The 17,424-nt window shown below is 39.2% G+C and overlaps 1 protein-coding gene across 3 annotated transcripts in view; it reads left to right on the forward strand.

Moving 5' to 3' along the window:
- CHCHD6 (coiled-coil-helix-coiled-coil-helix domain containing 6) overlaps nt 1-17,424 on the forward strand; it is a 259,437-nt gene that overhangs the window by 155,620 nt on the left and 86,393 nt on the right. For all 3 annotated transcript variants that reach the window (XR_015794906.1, XM_088134260.1, XM_088134261.1), the window contains exon 7: nt 16,424-16,559. Coding sequence is in view for 2 of the 3 variants with exons in the window: in XM_088134260.1 (XP_087990386.1) it covers nt 16,424-16,559 (136 nt within the window). In the remaining variant the exon portion in view is untranslated. The remainder of the gene's footprint in view (nt 1-16,423; nt 16,560-17,424) is intronic.

Genomic DNA, 17,424 nt, shown 5'->3' on the forward strand with positions numbered 1-17,424 from the left:
AAAATTTGATTGTTCTTATTAAATTTAGAAACAGCAGGAATTGGGTGTGGATACATGTCACTTGCTCTCTAAAAGGGAGTGCTGCATAAGCATGATGGTGTTAGGAGGATTACAAACTTGTTAAAAGATAAAACTTTCCTTGGAGACTTGTTTCATTCTATGAGCTGTTGAAGCTGCTTACCAAAAGCTCTGTGTTTGCATGCCTTTCTGGCAGTACTATAACTCTGTCTTCTCTGAGAATTTTTAACACTGTTTCTTTAAAGATTGTACTTTGTTGTGTTGTCCCACTAGAAATCAGCCTTGAATCCAAGGCAGTATTCCAGTGGATTGACTGCTGGAGAGATTTACTCCACATGGGACCACATATCTGGCACTTCCATTTAATGATCATAGGATCTTTAAACTAAATGGGCATGATTATTTAAAGTTATGTTGGTGAAGCTGACATGTGGTATGCATTCCATGGGCTCTGTAGAAAAAGAAAAATGTACAAACTTTACACACAGGCATAAGGCTCTGAAGTTGAAACAGTGAAATATGGCTGATTTCTACAACCTGAAAAATATACTCTGGCATATGTCTAATCATGCAGTAATTTTTTAAAAAATGGGGATCTCTGTTTGGGAAACAAATATCTCCAAATATGTTAAAGTTGAGAAAAAGTAGTTTTGATGTAAGTGGAAAGGAATTCTTTTGCATCTATGAATAGAACCCTAAACAGAGGCTGCAAAACCTCTTTTTGTTATTTGGGCTAAACAAGTGTTAAGTGCTATGCTTAACAAAACTATATCAGGCTTGTTAGGAAAACCAAATGTTGAAGTAAGACCTACATTCCAAAGGATTTTTTTGGCCATTTAAGGATTACAGCTTGGTAATAAAGTGGTGAAAGAAAGCTTGTGAAGCATTTAGAACTATCCATAATCCTGCAGGACTATGATCTGTAAGGTGATCAGAACTTCATCTAAGTCCTGTTAGGAGGGAGACATTCTGATTAAACAAACAACACACAAAACAGTGTACTGTGTCATGTCTTTATTCAGCACATTGAACCAACATTTACAGTCTTTATCTAGGGTTTCATATACTTTTCCAATAATCAGCTTTCTTAAGGGGCTATTTGTGTCAGATGTTCCAATCAATGAGATAACATTCAAGTGTGAGTTTGAGGGACCCTCCCCTGTAAAACAACACACACTAGTTGCCACCATCAGAGTCTGCTCTTCATGACATGGGCTTGTGGAATGATTCATATACCAATCAAAAGAGATCTCTGCAGACCTCAGAAAAAGGGATATTGAAGCTCAGGACACTGAGAATGGCTAGTGCCAAATATTTTAGCCCCCAACAATCAGCTGTCAGACACATAGTATGCAGATAGGGAAAATGCAACACCACTGTTACTCTTTCCAGGAGTGGTCATCCAACAAAAATCAGACCCAGAGCAAGGTGTATAATACTTGCAGAGGTTGTAAAAAACCTCAGTGTAATGGTAAAGGATCTACAGGCCATTCTTGTATTGTTTGATGTCAGTGTTCATGAGTCCACCATAAGGAGAATAGCAAACTAGAGTGAAGTCCACAGGAGGATAGTAAGGGAAGCCACTGCTGATCAGAAAGTACACTGCTGCCTATCTCAAGTTGCCTAAGGCAATTTGGGTGATCAACAAGCTATTAGAACTATGTTTTATGAACAGATACAAGTGGAACTTTGGGACATTAACAAGAAATGTTGTTTTTGGAGAAAATGAAACACTGTATTCCTGAATAAATACATAAATATCATCCCAATTGTGAAGCATGACAATGGGAATATCATGATTTGGGACCCCAATAATTGTGGTGCCCATGAGTGGCATGAGATAATAGTGTTTATGTATTCAAACACTGGTCTAATGAAGGAATATACTAAAAATAATGATAATAAAAAATAAATCAGACTTTTGATTTTTTCTAAAAAGCAAAATCAGTTTAAGTGGAAAAAGGAAAGCTGCACCTAAATTTGGAGTTGCTCCATGTGCCCTAGTAACACATATTAATCAAATGTAATTGCAAGAAATTGAAATAAATCTCCTATTAGGCTCTGAAGATTCAGGAACATATGATATAAAGAAACATCAGACATTTATGTTACTGTTTATACTTATTAACATTATGAATCCTACAGGATGAAAGGGAGAAGGAATATTTAGAAGTCTGATAACATTCCAAGTTACAAACCAAAACATACATACACCAGAGAAATTAAGAGGATGGCAGTAAATAAGGGTATTCAACACCAAATAAAGAATTTCAGAGTGCATTCCATAATAAGTTCTGGGTCATTTGAGCCATTTTCTTAAGACTCCGGATGAGTATGCTGTATCATCAGATTTAAACTATCTGGGTATAGGATGTTATTGAATATACACACCTACGTACACTGAATATGATAGTCTGACTTTTAATGGGAAAGGCAACAGTTTAGCTAGAAACAGGATGCATTTCCAGGTCATAGCTACATTTCTGACAGTATCTATTTTTCAAGAAGGTCATAAACTTGAAGAACATTGCATTATCGCAGCTCTCAAGGAACACATAGCGGGTACAGTCTGTCAAGAAGACATATATGGGAAAAGTTATTTCAAAATGATCTAGTGTTATGAGATCTTGCAGACTAAAGTTAGGAGGGAAAAGGTAGATCTCAGTTGGTAGCCAAATTCAGAAAAATTATTATGGGACACTATAATTATGAGAATACATGCAAAGGCCTATGCAAATGTTATATCACCACCCTTTCTTACACTGCTCTTTATTACCTCGAAGGAAACTGTTTCCAGGCTAATTTTAATTTGAATAATAGAATATCTAAGTTAAATTTCAAGATACTAATATTTTATACTACAATATATCTAGGTTTTCTTTTGAAGTTTTTATAAAATACAGCATATGACTATTATTATGATCCTATAAATTAAGTTATACCCTATACAGGTAGTCCTCGAGTTATGACCACTTCAGCAACCATTCAAAGTTACAATGGCATTGAACAAGTGGTACTTATGACTGATCCTTGAAGTTCCAGCCATTGCAGCACCCCCACAGTCATGTGATTGCAATTTGGGCACTTGGCAACTGGCTTGCACTTACAACTGTTGCAGTGTCCCGTGGTCACATGGTCCCATTGGTGACCTTCTCTGCCAGCTTCCCACAAGCAAAGTCAATGAGGAAGCCAGCAGGAAAGTTCACAAGTTGCTCCCGTAAGTTGCTCCCACCACTTTTTCTCCTGAGGAGTTCTACTAGGGAGTACAAGATCCCAGGGATCTCGTACTCTGTAGCACCCCCCTCCCACCAGCCCATGTGCTCCCTAACATATGCCTGTGGCCTCCACCGGCCCACCTGTGCTCCCTAGCGCCTGTTTGTGGCACCTGCTGGCCTGCCCATGGTCCTTGCAGGCCTGCCTGTGCTCCCTAGTGCCAGCCTGTGGCACCCCCCACGTTTTTTGCCTGGAACTCTCTCCTCTTCCCATTTAATGACCCATATGGTCCTGGACTTACAACGGCAACTGAGACTGCTAGGATTGCTGTCTCTAAGCAGTGTGGTCAACTGACATCACTTATCAACAGAAATTCTGGTCACAATTGCCCAAGGACTACCTGTATAGTACTAATTACCATGTGTTCCAGTTTAATCTTGAGTCATTAATAATTACTGATAGTATTAGATTGGTTGATGGATATTAGAACTGGGTATGTTTTGGGCTCAATTTTAAAGAGGTGTTTTGGAACATACTGGAACTTCCCTGTAGCAGCTGCTTTAATGAGTTACGGAGAGATGATGCATTTGCGCTCCCACATTCCAAAGCATCTCTTCCAAGATGCTTTGGAAGAGGCACTATTGGTATAGTGATGGGCAGGGGTAAGTATGGTGGGAATCTGAGGGTGGCCATACTTGGGATGCCAGGAATGGTGTTTGGGAGTGATCCCAACATCTGGTCCTCAGTATTCATCCTTGGGTCCAGGTAGGCGTATCCTTGGTGGCCTCGGGCTCTGGTGCTCCTTTTGAATGCCAGGCCAGTTTGTAATATATCTGCCCTCATCCATGATCTAATTGTGGGTGAGTGTGTTGACCTGGCATGCATAACTGAGACCCTGGTGGGCCCAGGGTTGGAGGTTCCCCTCTCAGAAATATGGCCACTTGGGTTTTGGGTTTGGCACCAGTGGAGACCTTAAGTCCTTGGGGACTTTAACCTGCCACTTGGAGATGATGAGTCTGGGGCAGCTCAGGAGTTCATGGCAACCATGGACTTGTCCCAAATAATAGAGGGCCCAACACATACCCCGCACATTAGATCTGTTTTTTTTTGTTTGTCTCAGGGCAGTTGCAGCATGATATGGCATTGGAGGATATTACTATCAATCTGTTGTCATGAACAGATCACTCTTTGGTTGCCCTCCAACTTGCTGGGACCACCCATCTCCACAGGGATAAAAGGCCTGTTAGGCCTGCCCCAGGTGACTGATGGACCCTGTTGGGTTCCAGAGGGAGCTTGGGATTTTTTTCCAAGGACCTATCAGGCAGTTTAGCCAAGGCCTTGGCTATAGCCTAGAACGGACATGTGATTGAGGCTCTGGACCAGATTGCTTCTATGCAGCCTCTCTCTGTGTGCCAATCCTGGGATGCTCCTTGAATTTCCAAAGAGCTGTACAAGATGAAATACTAGAAGCAAGGCCTGGAGGACCGCTCAAAAAGACAAAGAATGGATCCAACAGAACAAGAGTAAGACCCCATATTTCAGTCTACGTCATGGTGATAAGGGTGGTGAAACATTGCTATTTTTCTGCCCTTATTGCATCTGCCAGTAGCCACCCAGTGGGGCTGTTTAAGGTGATCCACTCCCTCCTGGGGGGACCAGGTCACAAGATCATCTGCAGGGTGATGGTGAAGAATATTCATGCTATCTGGCAGACAAAGTTGCTCAGATTACTCGGAGTTTGATTCTGACTGGGCAAGTTGAAGTGAGTTGCCTGGGGCACAGTCTTGTGATGTTATCTGGATTGAATTTGATTCTGTTATGCCTGAGGAAGTGGACAAGGTCCTTCTGTCTGTTAGTTTGACCACCTGTTTGTTACATCTTGGCCCCTCCTGGCTTATGAAGGCAGCCCGGGAGGTGACCACAGGAGGTCTATGCAGCCTCTTTGGGGGGTGGTCCCATTAGCCTTGAAGGAGGGGGTGGTACACTCCTTCAAAAGGTCATTGCTGGACCCCTCCCTGTTGGATAAGTATTGGCCAGTTTCATAACTTCCCTTTTTGTAGAAAAGATGGTTGGATGACATCTATAGAGGATCTTGGAGGAAATTGATTATCTGGATCCATTTCAGTCTGGTTTAGACCAGGATACAGTACAGAGACAGCACTGGCGTGCTTGTTGTTGACCTTTGGTGGAGCCAAGATGAGGGTAGTACATTCATCCTAGTGCTTCTTGATCTCTCAGTGGCTTTCAGTACTATCAACAGCAGTATCCTTCTGGACTGGCTGTGGGGGTTAGGAGTGGGAGGCACTGTGCTCTAGTGGTTCACATCCTTCCTCAGTGATCAGTTCCAGTTAGTATTGATGGGTGGGGGGTGGGGAGAGATCACATCCATGGCTCCTCATGTGGGGTGCTCAAGGCTTGATGCTGTCCTCTCTCTTGTTTAAGATCACTGGGTGATGTCATCTGCCAGTTCGGGATTTGGTATCATCAGTATGCTGATGATACCCAGCTTTACATCTCAACCCTGAGTTGCACAGATGAAGCTGTTGATCTATTGACCTAGTGTCTAGAGGTTGTTCGGGTCTGGATGAGGCAGAACTGAGTTTGGCTCAGTCATGACAAGACTGAGTAGCTGTGGCTGTGGCTGCTTCGCCCCCAGGGTCAGGAATGTTACCATCATTGGTCGTGGATGGGGCTGCACTTCCCCATTCAAGACTGGTGAGCAACTTTGGTATCCTTCTGGACTCACTGCTACTGCTTAAAGAGCAGGTGGCAGCTGTGGCCAGGAGGGCCTCTGCACAGGTTCACCTTGGTGTGTCACTTGTGCCCTTTCCTTGATTGGGGGCCCCTACCAGACAGTTACTCATGCCCTGGTCACATGACAGCTGGATTATTGCAATGCAATAATGGGGCTGCCTTTGAAGACCACCCAGAAGCTACAGTTGGTTCAAAATGCAGTAGCATGAGCAGTAATGGGCGCCTTTTGGTATGCGCCTTGGTTGAAGCTGCATGAGTCGCCATTTGGCTTCTGAGTGCAGTTCAAGGTGCTGGTTATTACCTATAAAATCCTTCATGGCATAGAGCCTGGATGTCTCAGGGACCGCTTGTCTCCAATAGTTTCTGTCTACCCATTACATTCTGGCAGAGTGGGTGCACTCCAGGTCCCCTCTATTAAACATTGTCATCTTGCAGGATTGTGCCTTCTCTGTCATGGCCCCCACCCTCTGGGACAGCATCCCCCCAGAGATAAGGATGGCGCCCTTTCTCCTAGGGTTCCAGAAGGCTCTTAAAACCTGGCTTTGGTCCCAGGCCTGTGATTAATTTGTGTTAATATTGTGTTAATATTGAATTTGTTGGAGGGGGGCTTTCTGTTTGATTTGTGTTGTTTTTAAGATAATTTTAGTCTGGGATGTCTGTGTGGTTTTAGGTTTTATTGTTTTTGATGGATTTTTTAAGGTTTTGTACGCCACCCAGAATCCATCGGTGTTGGTCAGCTTTAACAAATGTAAGTAAATAAATAAATAAATAAGAAAGATCTGATTTGAAATGTTGCACATCTACTACTGAATATAACTATTATTTTTAATTATGTTTTTGTACTATATTAACTTTTTTTTTTACTTGAGCCACTTAAAATTAAATTTATTTAAAGTGATATACAGTAACTGGATTTCATATTACAATGTGCACATTCACTTTTTAAATTTTGTGTGTTTTGACTGGAACATAGTAGTGGAAACAACCTCTTGATGTTTCTTAACCCTTAAACCATTATTACTATTATTTCCAAAAACACATGCTCTTACTAAGCTACCAAATTTTCTTCCTGTACTACATGTTGTGACACCTGTTATTATTTTTAATGCTTGTCCGTCCAAATTGTTGAATATTGTCCTCCCAGTGTTTCCACTGTTGATGTGCTTTGGATTGAAGGTTAGAGGTATAGATTTCAAGTGTCAAAGTACAGCTATTTTGTACTGATTAGTTATTATTGCAGCATTTGAAGGTAAAGATATTTGAAAAGATGCTGAATTTGCTGAGAATCAGAATTAGAAACTGTACAGTAGATATTATCTTCTGTTTAAAAAATTGTATTATAAATTTATAATGCTTCAGAAAGACTGCTATGTGTGACACTTACTGGTATCCATCTATAAACATTAATTAATAGGAAAATATTTCAGCTTCAGTGTGTGAATAAGTACATATTTTAAGGGGAAGGTAGAATACCTAAGCAAGAGTTGGGGCCTTCAACTCTCATGTGACCCCTGACTTAATTTTATACACTCCCTTGCAAGTGATATGTTGGGCCTTTTAGTAAGAGCTGTCTATTCTCTTCCGGTGGCCTGCTGCCTGGGAAAATAAATGTGGGACAGAGAGAGGGAGAGAGAGGAAAGAGGAAGTGAAACTCAGTTTAGGCTTCAACTCCATGCTCCATGTGGCCCTAAACAAATTAGTTCTGGGGGAATGTGATATTCAAGGAAAAAAAGAAGTCCCTAAACACAGTCTGAAGATTAGGGCCTGAGTAAGAGATTGCTGGGTGTATTATCTTGGGTTCCACCACAGAGGAAAAGAGGTATATACATTCTTCAGCACTTATATAAAGAGTCCAGATGTTGGTGTTGGGTCTTGGTTCAGCTAGCTTAATTTCAGGGGGAAAAAAACACCTCTTGATAAAAAAGTATTTATCCTTTAGTAAAATGCATACTACATTTCTATAGTAGGGTAAACGTTACTATAGAATGGACAAGTTTGGAAATCATGCAACAGGTAAATGGCTTATATTGATTGACTAATTATGTGCCATCAAATCGTTTTTGACTCCCAGCAACCACATAGATAGATTTTCTCCATGACAATCTGTCCCTGCCCCAGTGTATCACCCTGTAACTGAGTCCATCCACCTTGCGGCTTATATTGGCCATTTTCGTATATCATGCTGTTGTTTGAAATCTGTCCTTGTATATAGTAAATAAGAGACTTTTAAACCCTTTTGTTTTCGTGCCACAAAGTTCCTTCTATAGCAACTATGGCAGATGTATTTTAAGCATGAAGTATAGCAGTGGTGATGCTGAAGGCTGATTTTGAAGCTGGAATCATCTGGGAGTGCTTTCCAAAAAAGAATGACAAAGTTAACTGTGTCAAAAGCAGTAAAGCCCAAGAAATTGCTTGTTATCTGGGAATTAACTGCCTGTTGGTTAATTACCATAAAAAAAAAAAAAGCTGAGGTAACAGTCTTAACAACCTGGTCATTCATTCAGGAACAATTTATTTCAAGGACATTGTTTGCTTCTCTGAACACTAATAATATTCATAATTTTCAATTATACACTCAATGTGAATATCTGAGGCTTTTCTTATACAAAATTCTTTTTCTCCCCAGAGGAAGTAAGGTTGAACAGGATAAGAGATTAAAGCTAATATCCAAAATATTTTACAAGAGAGAATTAAGACTTGCTGGATGATGTTATAGAAACATAAGGATACAATTTTCCTAAAAGAAGCTTAATCTGAACTGTGCCCATGCTAGTTAATTGATTTAATTTGAATTTGTCCTTTCTAGTTGTAGTAAAGTACTAGTCATTCATCAAAAATGGGAATAAAGCCCTCAGGATTTATATTCTGTTTAGAGACATATTTTCTTTCCCTGGACAATATTCAAAATGTTCATTTTCCTCTTCCCAAGCAGATGTAGAATCCTTTATCGATGTGTTCCTGCTGTCTGAAAGAAGGGTTTTAAGCTTAGTAGAAGCAAGTACTCAGCAAGTCTCAAGAAATAGCAAACATACTCAGGTTCTGAAAGCTAGTTTTGCTAGCATTATCTAAGGCTTTGTTGATTGATCAGAAATTAATACCTTGATAAAGGAGGCTTGAAGGGGGGTAAAAATGTACAAATATCTGCAAAATGTACATTTTTGCATTTTTTGCATAATTTCTTCCAGCAGTTAGGACAGGGCATTAAGAACAAAATATTAAAATCCTTATTGGCAGTGGGATCCCACCTAGTCTGTTTATGAAACAAGAATGTTATTAAAAGTTCATATAGCTGATCAGGTCTGACCATACGGGGACATCACTGAGGGCAACTGAAGCACTCACATTGTTCTTCTGTCTACATGGAAGGTGAGAAGAGAAAATACAGTGGGGCAAAAAAGTATTTAGTCAGCCACCAATTGTGCAAGTTCTCCCACTTAAAAAGATGAGAGAGGCCTGTAATTTTCATCATAGGTATACCTCAACTATGAGAGACAAAATGAGAAAAAAAATCCAAAAAATCACATTGTCTGATTTTTGAAGCATTTATTTGCAAATCATGGTGGAAAATAAGTATTTGGTCACCTACAAACAAGCAAGATGTCTGGCTGTCACAGACCTGTAACTACTTCTTTAAGAGGCTCCTCTGTCCTCCACTTGTTACCTGTAGTAATGGCACCTGTTTGACCTTGTTATCAGTATAAAAGACACCTGTCCACAACCTCAAACAGTCACACTCAAACTCCACTATGGCCAAGACCAAAGAGCTGTTGAAGGACACCAGAAACAAAATTGTAGACCTGCACCAGGCTGGGAAGACTGAATCTGCAATAGGCAAGCAGCTTGGTGTGAAGAAATCAACTGTGGGAGCAATAATTAGAAAATGGAAGACATACAAGACCACTGATAATCTCCCTCGATCTGGGGCTCCATGCAAGATCTCACCCCGTGGGGTCAATATGATCACACACAAGAATGGTGAGCAAAAATCCCAGAACCACACGGGGGGACCTAGTGAATGACCTGCAGAGAACTGGGACCAAAGTAACAAAGGCTACCATCAGTAACACACTATGCCGCCAGGGACTCAAATCCTGCAGTGCCAGACGTGTCCCCCTGCTTAAGCCAGTACATGTCTGGGCCCGTCTGAAGTTTGCTAGAGAGCATTTGGATGATCCAGAAGAGGATTGGGAGAATGTCAGATGAAACCAAAATAGAACGTTTTGGTCTAAACTCAACTCGTCGTGTTTGGAGGAGAGAGAATGCTGAGTTGCATCCAAAGAACACCATACCTACTATGAAGCATGGGGGTAGAAACAGCATGCTTTGGGGCTGTTTTTTTGCAAAGGGACCAGGACGACTGATTCGTGTAAAGGAAAGAATGAATGGGGCCATGTATCGTGAGATTTTGAGTGAACACCTCCTTCCATCAGCAAAGGCATTGAAGATGAAACGTGGCTGGGTCTTTCAGCATGACAATGATCCCAAACACACTGCCCGGGCAACGAAGGAGTGGCTTCGTAAGAAGCATTTCAAGGTCCTGGAGTGGCCTAGCCAGTCTCCAGATCTCAACCCCATGGAAAACCTTTGGAGGGAGTTGAAAGTCCGTGTTGCCCAGTGACAGCCCCAAAACATCACTGCTCTAGAGGAGATCTGCATGGAGGAATGGGCCAAAGTACCGGCAACAGTCTGTGAAAACCTTGTGAAGACTTACAGAAAACGTTTGACCTCTGTCATTGCCAACAAAGGATATATAACAAAGTATTGAGATGAACTTTTGATATTGACCAAATACTTATTTTCCACCATGATTTGCAAATAAATTCTTTAAAAATCAGACAATGTGATTTTCTGGATTTTTTTCCCCATTTTGTCTCTCATAGTTGAGGTATACCTAAGATGAAAATTACAGGCCTCTCTCATCTTTTTAAGTGGGAGAACTTGCACAATTGGTGGCTGACTAAATACTTTTTTGCCCCACTGTACATGACACCCAAGGAGACTTTCTTCTCTTAGTGGGTCATTCTGGCTAGCAAGCGGTGAAACTACCAGTGCAGTTCAGCAAGATAGCATGCTGTTTCATCTAAAGAGAGTAGTAAGTGGAAGCAGATTTAAAATATTATTTAATAAATCAAAAGCTTAGCTTAAATAGGATACACATTAGAATACTGGGCCAAAAGTATATGCTGACAAGCATTCTGGAGATGAGTGCCCAGGTGTTCATCCTTTTGAAAATAATGCAGTGAGGATATTTGAGAACAGTTACTGCTTTCTCTGTTCCTTTTAATAAGTGTTTTCATTTATGCATATATATTACATTTATATTTAGTACTCTACAGTATTAAATAAAATAATATATCATACTCTTGTTCCTTTCCCTCAGCCCATATTTTCAGATGCTGTCACATAGTTGCTTATATCTGCTGTTGACAATGAATATTTTAACCATAAAGACTGTTGTAAAATTCAAGGTGCTGCAACTATTTGTCTCTTTCCTTGCTATAATGTTTATCCTTTTCTTTGTCATATGGAATTTTAGTCATTTTCTATTTGTGATTCAAACTGTTTTTTGCAACAACAAAATTCTAACTCATTCTTGTTTGACTTAACAACCAAGTTAGAGCCCATGTGGGCTTTGATTGTTTTGCTAGTCAATCTTAAGAGTTAGTGTCTTTGGCATTAATGTTACATAGTGTTCCTAAACAAAGGAACTTGTCCTATTAACTTTAGCACAGGATAAGTACTAATATCAATTTTCTTTTCCTCTTAGGAGAAAAAATTTAAGTGCAAAATTTAGGAATATTGCCAGATTTGAATTACTCTACAGGAACTTCTACAGCCAGCATTTTATTTTTTGAATTAACCTCCTTGCAGCATTTAATGTTACCTTTATATCAGCCATTATGGTATCTTTTTATCCAATTGGTAGACTTCTTAAAGAAAATAGTGGTTTTTGCATATTGAACTCTGTGTGATGAGAGATGAAAGATTTGATTTCTCCATAGCCTTCTCAAGTATTATGACAGGGTATGCTGCAATATATGGTATACTTGTACCAAGAAGAACTGTAATCCAGTGGTTTCTCACTGAGAATTCCTCCATTAATAGCTGCTAAATTTTACTTTCCTATTTGCATTTAAGTCCAGGTGGTGTTGTATTTTGAGAATACAAAGGGACAGATTTTTAAATGGACTTTACTGAGTTATCTCCAGCATGGAGTGTCATAGTATCTGTGCCATAAGACAGACATTGTTTTGAAATTTGTTGTAATTTGCAGTTCATGCAGAGAACTGGGATTGTTTCACTGCATCAAACTACAGTTTTAGGAAGCCTTATTTGTAGGGGTTAATTCAAGCTAAAGTTTCCACAGAGATGCTCTCAAATCCTGTTTTACTCCTAGAGTTCAGCCCTGGAACACTTTCATAGCATAATAAAGGATAGTCCCTCTTCATTAACCACATAGGGTCACTTATCACACAGATATCACTTTTGACATGTTTTTGAAAACAATCTGCTTGCCATCTGTGCAGTGTAATATGTGATGAATGCATATGACTAGTTTCCAACATGTGCACATGGCAAGATTCCATCAGTAAACACAGCTTTCATGACATGGTTAACTTCAGTTGTATGCATTTGCTGTGTATTACTCATCCATATTCACCTTTTCTACATCAAACTGCTATTATGTGAAAAATGTTCTTCTGTGGAATCCAGTTTACTGACATAGTTATGCCTAGGTTTTAGCATATCCTCTGCTAAGTCTCCTGAAGCATTTAAAGCCCAGAGCACTTGAGCATATTGTAGATAAAAGTCTCCTAATAGTGAATGGTTGTTGCTTGCCAAGTATTGTTACAGTTAGGTTGTTCAAGCTGCATCTTCATTTTTAGATACATAGTTAGTAAAGGATGAACAAAGAGAGTATGTTTTGGTGGTATGGGAAGCCTATATACAACAGGATCACTGCCTACCACCTAGTCTGTTAAGGGTAGAGCACATTGAGAATCCCAGTGGTGAGTAATCCTACCAGTAATTATTACAAGTCATGGTTTTATGCTCATTTACCAAATTCCCTTCCATTACTGTGTTCTTCAAGCACAATTAATGAGGATTTCTCTTACCTGAGAGAAATCTAAACTCTTGACAAGTGTTCTTTTAGTCTAGCTTTCCTTCTGTACTGAACTCCTTGGGCTGTTATTGCCAATGGAGTGGGCACTTATTTTTTTCCCTTATCTCCTACATCCCAAGCCAGGATGTTTTTTTCTACAGCAGCAGCCTGCTAGGCACACAATTGCTAAACTGTTGACTTTGTCTTATGTGCTCTTTGCGATGCTAAACCATGGATGTGATAACTTAGCTTCAACCAGAAAGTGAACATTCAAGTTGACTTTTTCTATATTGGACTAAAACAGTATTTTTGATTGATGGAATCCTCTGACTAGCATTTCAAAAATATAATAATTGGGAATTAATTGTGAAGATTCTTACTATAACTTCTAAGACATTTGATGCTTCCTCCATGCATTTTAAATCTGTACTATAAGACAAATCTGCTGAGACAAATGAATGCAGCAGTCATTACCTGCCACTATCAAGCAGTCAGGAGAGAGTTAAAGAGAAAAGCTCTCCTGAGCTCCTACATTGGCCCTATGATGAATGTCTAATTTACTCCCACCGTCCTTGCTGCTGCCACTAATAAAAAGCTTGCTTCACATATTCACCCCACTGCAAACGTTTCTGTTAAATTAAATATCAGGAGGACATATAATAGCATGATGCCAAGCCAAGCCAATATTATCAAATTGATATCAGCAATGATAATAGAAGAAGGATAAGTTGATGAGATTCCATTTATTAAATAAAGTGACTGCATGGAAAGGAAGAGGGGATTTCAGATTTGGTAACTCTTGGTGTGTCATTTTTTGCTCAGTGCTGATCTCAAGGGACAGCTAAGGAAGAAGAACTTTAATAGTGTTAATACACAACCTGTTCCTTGGGTGCTTTCAAATGGAGAGCTCTTGTACAACTGTTCCAACTTTTTCTCTTAATGGATTTTCTGTGGAAAGAAAAAGAAATAGCCATGGGAAAACACAGAAAGTTGCAAATGGGAGAGGATGTCATCAGGACTACATTTCCATAAATGAGGCAGAATGATTGCAAAATAAATGCCTCAACTGGAAGCACTCTTTATACTTTCTAATGTTTGCCTCCAATTTCTTTGCCAAAGAAATCATGTGGCATGTATAGATTATCTTACAAAAATCGTATGAGAAAAAGCAATGTGGGGTAATTCAGTGACATTTATTGCTGAGAAAGGCTTTGAACCCAGGTTCAAGTCTGTTTTGTCCAATATACCACACTGGCTCATTCCTCTTACTTTTTCTATGCCAAAATATAGCAGTTACTGATGTAGCAGATGAGGCAAAAATTGAAGGAGAGGACAGTACTTAAGCTGAGGACTGAAGTACTTGGATAATTAAGCAATTTGAAAAGTGGCAAAAGCAGAAACATAGGTGACCAGTATTTCCACTTTTTGTGTATGGCATTATGATACCAATTGTGATGAAGAAATCAAAACTGGACTGAATGAGAAAGTTCTTCATGTACATAAGGGATCACTAAAGGAGAGATCAGCCAGAACAATAAAAAAAGCTGAAAGAAGGAAATTGTCATTACCTTATGTTGCTATTTATTTTTCTTTGAAATAACTCAAAATAATTCTGTACACTTACACACATACACACAAACATTATCCTCATCACAATTCTGTGAGATATAGTAGGCTGAAATAAATTTATAACTTTCCAATAGTGTATGCCCCTACTGTATATTGTAGTAGTCAGGCTTAAAGACATTGAATTGAAAGCAGAATCTCTACTTTCCACAAAACTTCAAAATTGGCTAATCCGGCAAAGTTGATTAAATAGCCATTCTGGCTTCTACAGTCATCTGACCTTCTAAATGTAAAATTAGAATCCAACAGAACACCAGTTATTTTCACTGATACTTTGAGTAAAGAAGATATAAGAGGAAAGATTGAAAACATTTTTTCCTCCAGTTGGCTAAAATGCAGATGAAACTCAAGCAAGGAATAAAAACTTGTATCTTTAAAAGAATAAGACTACTGTACAGTCAAGTTAGTTATAGAATAGGAGAAGTATCAATGACCTCATTAGAAAATACCGCATTTTCAGCCTCTCTTGAAATTAAACTTTCAGAGTTAAAACCTAATTTTAGGAGTCTTAAGTTTCCCAATGAATCGAGAGCGATTGTGGTATTTCCTAACTTAGTTCTGTTTGATATTGTTTCCAAGGTGCTCATTCTGATGATTGCAAAGATATTAAAATTACAGTGACAGAACAAAATGCCAAACTTATGAGTTTCTGAAGTCCCCTATTAAGTTCTTTCCTGTTCTAAAATTTTGGGAAATATTTCATGGAATTTTCTCTCTCTGAAACACTGAGCTCCCTTAAGTTTTTGTAATCTGTATCTAGGGTTTTCCAATGAATATGAATTTGTGAGAAGCGTGGAGAAATCTGTTGTAATTGTATTGTTATTAACATTGATTTCTAGAATATATAGTAGGCTGCCACTGATTAATGCCAATGTCTTGCTCTTCATTTTCTGATGTGGATTAAAACTGAAAATGAAAGAATATCCTAGAAGTATTTTGCTGGAAGCTTAGTACTGCCACTGAAAAAACATTGTGCAGCTATTCCATTTCTTTCTCTTTTAATAGGTGTGTGTGTGTGTAAAGAAGGCAGTGAAAAGAAGCACTTGAGAAAGTTGCAAATGGAAGATAGTGTCTGGATTCCCAGTAAAATTCCATTAATGAGCTGTGATGATTGTATGATAAAAGCTTCGTCTTGAAGCACCTTCCAATAAAGCTTTTTTGGGAAGAGGTTAGAAACCTGTTCAATTTTTATTTATCAAGATTCTGACAGGGGTGAGACTAGGAGGCCTTTAACTTGTATCCTTTTGCTGGTCTCACAGTCCCCTCAAAACTAAAACCAGGAACAACTATGGGTGTGGCTTAGCTGAATGATTTCTTATGGGTTCGAAAGAAGGTGGATGGCATTGGTGGACTTGAACCAATACAACTGTCATTATCAGCACCAGATTCTGTATAACAGGGCTGTGTATTACTTTGGATCAGAGAAAAAAGGTGCTTTAAAGCACACATGTATCATCTGTTGGAAACTTTAAAATCAAATATGCCTTTCCCTAACAATTGGTGCAGCTGTGAAGGACAACCCCACAGTCCTGGGAAAATATGCAGCTGGTTTAAAGAATTGCTTATAAGTGCTAAGTGAGTGTGCTCAGAAGCACCTTTTCCATTCAGATCCAAAGCACTGTAGAGCTTTACTGGGTAGCATTGATGAAACAAATGAGAAGCCTGGCAGTTCAAAAAATGCCTTTTTATTTCCTTATGTCTTTACAGGCGGAGGAACACACAACCTATATGTGCAAACCTGCAGGAAGCCATTCTGATGTGCTATAATGAAAATAAGCAGCAAGTGCTGAACTGCTCAGAGCTAGTCAAGGAGTATCAGCGTTGTGTTAGGCTAGCACAAAAGGTATCTATACTTTTCATTTCTGCTTTATATCAAGGGTATTTCCTGGTTGCTGTTGTACCTTGTGAAGGGACAGGCCAGTCAGAAGACCCTGCCTCTCTCCAGATTCTCCTGCTCCTCCAGGCACTGATGGAGGGTCAGTTCACGTACTGTGAAAACCAGCTACAATCATGTACGAAGGAAGCTAAAACTGATAGTAACAAACTTATTTTATTAATCATTCAGACAGCATATGCAATCTTTAGAATTCTTACCTTGTCCGCCTATTCTAGCAGAATATTGAAGTTCAGCACATCTAGAAGGCAAAAGGTTGGGGAAAGTAAGGGACTTTGCCTTACCAAACTTATTGGTAAGGTTTACATTCAGTCTTGAATTTGGACCAGGATCTAAAATCAGTTCTAAATTTTCATTTTGTAAGTTCTGTTTTGATGGATTTACATATTTTCCCATATTAAACATTTCTCTTGTTGTCACTGGTCTCTGCAAGAGTGTCTAAATTCTTCAGTCGCCCTTCATCCCCCAGATGTACAGTTTCCCAATTTTTTCAGTGGGATCTAGCATTATCTTTTTTTGTTTTGTTTTTGTTTTGCATTAGCTTTAAGTAGACCAATTATTAAGGGATTACTTGGAATCAGTTTCCCAATACTGAACGATTTCATATTTCAGTGACAAAAGCATTTATTTATAGAAAATTTGACCATTCATATCATCAAACAGATAATAGAGCCAAAGATGGGCTGCATAGTATATTAGAAATTATTCCAAGCATTTCAATCAAGCCAGAGTTTATACTTCAGACACAGCTACTATATGTAACTATGTTTTCATCTTGTCACAACTTCACCATCATTTGGGTGAGTGATAGATT

Source organism: Python bivittatus, unplaced genomic scaffold, assembly GCF_059951505.1.
Source record: "Python bivittatus isolate LINGU-HERP-01145 unplaced genomic scaffold, Pbiv_v1 ctg000080_np1212, whole genome shotgun sequence".
NCBI classification, from domain to species: Eukaryota; Metazoa; Chordata; class Lepidosauria; order Squamata; family Pythonidae; genus Python; species Python bivittatus.